Consider the following 6000-nt stretch of genomic DNA (forward strand, 5'->3'; position numbering starts at 1 on the left):
TTCTTCTACTACATGAACTTTGGACCATTGTCAAAGAAGAGTAAGTCATAAAAAGGGGCAAGTTCTTGCAGGCAGGCTATTGTGTCACATAGACCAAGGCCTACTCAAGTCCAGAGTGCAACCTGGTTAAACATCACTTAAGTTTTATCTTGCATTTATAACACACAAATATTTGCCTTTGCGTTTTCCATCAGCAATGATGAGCCATTCTCAGAGCAGCTGCTTCTCTGTGCAAGAAACGCCAACCAAGGCATCCTTAAAAATAGGGGTGCATGGCTGCAGCAGAAGCCAGTGCTGCCTGGCAAGCTGAGTTTCCATGGAAAGGAAGGGGACAGTCTATGCAAGGAGCGGAGCTGCAGCTGAGGTCATGATGAACCAGCTATCTCTGTTTCCCTCTTCCCTCCTATGTAAGCTCAACCAGCTCCTGAAGCAAACATCTCCTCCAAGTGTCCAGCCAAGTGGAGCCTTTGCTGCAGAGCCGCCCCTTGCAGCACAAGGCCTGGGATGGAGGGAGATCTGGATTCTGTGGTCACAGCATGTGGTGGCAGGAACCCTCCTGGCTCTGGTCACCAGAAAGACTTTCTGGAGACCTGGTCATACAGAGAGGAAGTGGGCAGGGAGAAGCAGGAGGACAGCTTTGCAGTAAGCATTACCTTTTCATTGCATCTGCCCGTGTACCTACTACAGGAGAGTCTTTCACCACTTTAACTCCAAGGGATGGATGGATAAACATAGCAAAGTGACTCAAATTTGATTCCTCTAAATAGTGTTAAGGTGTAAATGCCAGAGGGCACCACTTTGAGGTTTCCATGATTGTCTGTGTTGTGGTTATGCACGCATCCCTTTTACCATCTGTATTGGTTCTTGCCCAGCTGTCAAATTACATCCCACTTTCCTGAGCTTGAGGGTAATAGACAGTAATGGGCAATAGAAACAAAAAAAAAGATCCTTAGGGATGCAGTTAATCTCTCTGCTTGACCTGTTCCTTTGGGTTTTTTTCTTCTGGCACAGTATGAAGAAAGCCCTGTGCCCTAAATGACATTGGCCAGTACCTTGAGATGTCTGATAAGCTTTGAATTCTACCAACTTGTGAAATGTAGCAAAGGTTTGTTTTGGTCCTGTAGGTGGGAAAGAAGAAATTACATCAGACAGAAGATGCTTAACATGAAAAGAGAAGTGGGACAGATTTCTTAAATTGTGGGTTTGATGATGTAGTTTTACATACATTATATTCTGTTGATATGAGGTGCTGTAAGATTTTCCACACGTTCTGGGAAGAACTGCAAAACAATTAAAGAGTTGCCAGTGTCCCTCATGGGAACCATTGCTGCAAGGGAATTTTTACAAATGAACTAATTGAATTACAGTAGCTTTGAAGCCCATGCTGTTAATGGTAGAATAAATCCAGGAGTTTATATCAGATATTGTAGAAGTTTTGCTCTACTGAATGATTCCTTTGACTCTGATCGGAGAAGGAATAAGGGACCAGGAGAGCCCATGATGTAACACAGTATTGTCACTGTTACCCTCTTCTTTCCCCTCTCTCATCATACAGACTGTGCATTTTAAGAAGTTAAAGAAAAATCTATATTTTGGCCAAAACTTTTCTATATTGCAAAGAATTCCAGATGCTTGCAATGAGCAAACCTTCCCTACGAAGTAGATGTTACAGAGTAGTGGAATGACCCATCCCGTGCCACAAAAGGGGAGATGAATCTGTGGTGCAACTGGCTTATTGCACACTTGCAAATGCACATTTCTCAGATACTTTGACTCCCATCTGATAGTAATGCTGATGCTCTTCACTGGTGTTAAGCAAGGAAAGGGATGTGACTATTCTGTGCAAAGAAGCTGAGCAGATCATGCCTCAGAAAGCAAAATGTCTCTGACAGGTGTTCAAAATGAATCACTTGGAAAGATCATGTTGTGGCTGAAGCACAAGATAAGCAGGGCTGAGCTCTGCTCCCAGAAGTTCTGCTCCACACTCGGTGTGTGACCTAGAGCAAGTCACGAATTCTCTGTTCCCATTTCCTCTTTGGTGAAAATGATGACAATGATCATGTCTGTTCTCAGCAGAATTATGAGTGAGTATGCAATAACTTACATTTCTAAATGTTTCTCATTCTTTGCAGGAAATGCATTGCAAATATCACTGTTTGAGCACTGTTCCACTTTATTATCAAGTCTAAACTAACACAAATGCATCAGAAAGACTTCAGCCCCACCACAGGTATTCGCACATTTGTTCCATCAGAAAGCATCACTCTTCTAAGAAACCACTATTCAAATCAGTCAGACAAAGGAGAAAATGAAAGGCTGTCCCAGAGCAGCACCTCTCTAAGCTTGCCTTGCTTTCACATTCTTGGCTTGTAGGTTCTGCTCACTGTTGAAGGCAGAATATTAAATTAATGGACTCTTTGACAAATTACATCTTATCCTTATCCTTACACTACAGCTTTCCTGGAGCTCCCTACAGCTTTGTGCTGCTACTTGTCCAAAGCAATGGCTATGCAAAGTTGCACTGTGTACAAACACAGACTCAGAATTAAGCACGTGTTGGATGCAGTGGAAAGACTTTACACATCAGCCCAAAATAAATACAAGTTCCTTGTTTTGTGTCTTGTGAAAGGCTATGAATCAAGAGGTGAGAAATGATGAGGAGCTGTGGCTCCTACATCAGGGTACCTGAAACATGCTAGGAGCTATACCATGGAAATCTGAAAGTCAAAAGCTAAGCCAGTTCCAGGCAGTGAGAATATTCCAAAGGGAAAAACTGCACTAAACCCAAATGGCTCCAGAGGAAGCAGGCAGGTAATGGTTAGTGACCTGATGTAAAGGTACGAAGAGCACTGAGGTCTGTTCTTCCTGCTGCATTGAACAGTATTGAACACCAGGGCAGAAAAAAAGAGACACAGAGGATACCGAGGAACAAGACAAACCACCTGAAGGCTTTGATGTAAAAGCCACTTTTGAAATTTGCAGGCTCAGTCATATACATATGGAGGACACCTGGAAAGCAGCAATTTCAGAGAAGCCTGAGAGTTAGGGTGGACAAAATGAAATGTATGTTTTAGAGGGGAAAAAAAGGCCTGTGTGGTTTCAGGCAACATATTTAGGACCAGGGATCCAAAGGAAAGGCTCTCAGGACTGTGCGGTCAGACATTAAATTGTAAGCTGTAGACAGCAGAGGGTTTTTTGTTTTGGTTTGGGTTTTCTATCTTTTTTTCTTGAAGCTGCACCTTGCTCTCAGGGAACCCAGCCATGGCCCGGTTACAGCACCATGCTGGGGGAAGCACTTCAAGTTACATAAGTCATCAAGAATAACAAGACACAGAAAAATACCAGAAGTTCAGATGAAAGAAATACAAATGGTAGCAAGGCTGCCAAACATTGATTAATGGAGGAAATAAAATGTAAATAAAGGGTAGCATGGGATTTGTAAATCCTGCCAGTCTAGAAGGGTCTAAAAAACCAGAAGGGAGGGGTAATTTTTAAGCTGTACAATTAGAAAGAGCAAAGCAAGATTCTGCAGATGTAAACCTCTGGAGGAAACGCAATGTACGCCATTCACAGGGCTGAGCAAGAGCTGGCTGTAGAAAATGGTCTTTCCGAGAGCAGGGGAAGACCAGCCACGATCCCAAGTGCAGCATGCTGACCAGCGGCCACCTGGCATCTCACAGAGCTGCAGCCAGAGCACGCTGTGTTTGCAAACAACCGCAGAGCCAAACCTCGCTCAGATCTTCCCCCGTCAGAGAAAAGGGCTGCCCTTGGGGGCAGCTGACCTGGCACCGGGCTTGGGTTCGTGGCGCTGTCATGAACAGCACATCAACCTCCAAGCGAGCTCTGCGGCCGCTCTGAGCCTCAGCCGCCCGCTCGCGGACCCGGGCTCACAAGCCCGTCCCATGTCCCGGGGCCGCTCGGGAGCTGCCAACATTTGGGATGGCGGGATGGCCAGAGCGTGAGGGGACTCATCCCGGGGGGGAAGCTGCAAAGCTGAACCTGGGCTGCGAAACCCCGCGTCCCACGCCTGAGGGACAAGTGTGCCCACGTTCTCTCGAATAAATCGGTTCGGTAGGGTGGAGTCTGCCTTATTTTTACTCTACATGCAAATTATATCCCTCAACAGCCTCATTGCAAATATTTTCTGGTTTCTCACACCCTGCCCTGGGCAGAAGCAGGCTGTTTTCCCTGCAGATCCCCTGGCTTCCTTTGCAACTTTGGGTTTGGACTACTTTGATTTTACAGAAGCGAGAGAAGCTTGTGAGTTGCTGGGATAAAAACAAAACCAAAACCCGAACAACCAGAGCGGGGGGGAAAGGCAGGCGAAGCTGTTCTGCCCAGCCCCGCAGGATGCGGCGGGCTCCGACCTCGCCGACTGCCCCGAGCAGCGGGACGAGCAAACCAACCCCGCGGGAGGGACGCGACACCCACCTCCCCCCTCCGCCGGCTCCCAGCCTTACCTGTTTGCCAGCGGCAGCGAGGCACAGGAGAAGGAGCCAGCAGCCTGACGGGACGGGCATGTCTGGGTGTCCGTCTCTGCCTCCTCCCGTGGCTCCTTTTCCTGCCACCGTAGGGAAACTAGATCCTTCCAGCCAAGCCCCCGCGCCCCGGCAGCGCAGCGAGGCGCATTTGAGCTGACTACTTCTCTTTCTTCCTTTCCTTCCTCTCAGCTACACGAGGGGAGAAGAGAGAAGAAGAAGACGAGAAAGAAAAAAAAAAAAAAAAGGCGCCTGGCTGTAGTTCCCACAGCATTTCCTCAGACTTGACATGCAGATTTTTTTTTCCTCGCTTCTTGTCCCTCCCTTTCCTTTCTCCACCCCCTTTTACAAGAAGTTTAGTCACCATGCCCACGTCCCTCCTCCGGCCGGTGGGGATTGCGTTCCCGGTCAGTCCTTCTCGGCAGGGCCATGCATCCACCTGCCCCCGCCTCCGCGCCCTCCCGTTCCAGCCCCCAGCACTTTCCCTCGCTGTGCGTCTGCCCTGGAACTGCTGCCTTCTCCTCTCCACCCTGGGTATCGCCTGTCACTGTCAGAGGACATCTTGGGCCTCAGGCAGCCTCCCACCTCGCCCCCTGATCAGCCCTGGCTCTGCCCGCAGCACTGAGGAAAGCTCCTGTCCCATCCTTTCCCATGCCCTGTCCCATCTCCGCGCCCGTGCGACATGTGGTGCCAGCCTCGGCGTTCTGGCACAGCTCGAGGTCCCCTCCCTTCCCCCTCCACGTACTTTAGTTGATGTCGGGAGCTGGCGGACGGGATTGCTGCCAAGAGGGGAAGAAAAGCGGAAGATGTGCTTTGGGAGCTCTCCCAAACCACTCCACGCCGTGCATGGGCCAGTCCCTGCGACCTGACTCGGAACGGTGCAGGGCGGCCTCTTGACCCCCAGAACAGCTTCCACCGCCACCACCGCCAGCCCTGCGGCAGCCACCCTGCTTGGAAAAGAGTGGCTGCAGCTGATGGCATGCCCGGCACGGCCCGCGATGTCCCTCGTCTCACAAAGGGACAGGAATCCTCTGCGGTACGGCAGGACCGGGCTATTTACAGAGCTTGAGGATCCAGCAGAGCTGACCCTGTGGATACAAAACCTGCCCTGTGCTCTCATGCTGAGAAATAAGCTTGGGAGCATGTTTCTGACTTAGGCAAAGAAGGAAGTTATGTATTTAGATTTAACCCTTGACCAGGAAAAAAAACTAGTTTTGCTCTGTTTTCAAATAAATAATTACATTCAAACACAAAAGATGAAGAGAATATTAAAAACTCCTCCTTCCTTGGTGGTGCTGTTGTCTTACATCTGCTCAGAGCAAGGATACACTCAGGACAGAAAGGGCTGCTGGGCTTTTTTCCTGTAGCTAGTGGAGGGCCTGCCTGCACAGCAAAATGAAGCTATGACCTTCACACCTACATAGTTTCCAGGGGCCGTAAGGCCTTTTTAATCTCCCTAAAGTTTCTTTCAATGTTTGACACCCCCATTGTCCTCAGCAAGCATTGGGCCCTGCCTGATCTG

The 6000-nt window shown here is 48.8% G+C and overlaps 1 protein-coding gene across 2 annotated transcripts in view; it reads right to left on the reverse strand.

Moving 5' to 3' along the window:
- The window catches only part of TNFRSF11A (TNF receptor superfamily member 11a), a 29139-nt gene extending 24317 nt beyond the window's left edge, over nt 1–4822 (reverse strand). Inside the window, exon 1 of one of the 2 annotated variants that reach the window (XM_039549558.1) lies at nt 4461–4822. In XM_039549558.1, coding sequence (XP_039405492.1) covers nt 4461–4520 — 60 coding nt within the window. In that variant the 5' untranslated portion in view covers nt 4521–4822. The remainder of the gene's footprint in view (nt 1–4460) is intronic. The other variant, XM_039549557.1, reaches the window with a different exon arrangement.
- Between the last annotated feature and the right edge of the window lie 1178 nt (nt 4823–6000).

Source organism: Corvus cornix, chromosome 2, assembly GCF_000738735.6.
Source record: "Corvus cornix cornix isolate S_Up_H32 chromosome 2, ASM73873v5, whole genome shotgun sequence".
NCBI lineage: Eukaryota > Metazoa > Chordata > Aves > Passeriformes > Corvidae > Corvus > Corvus cornix.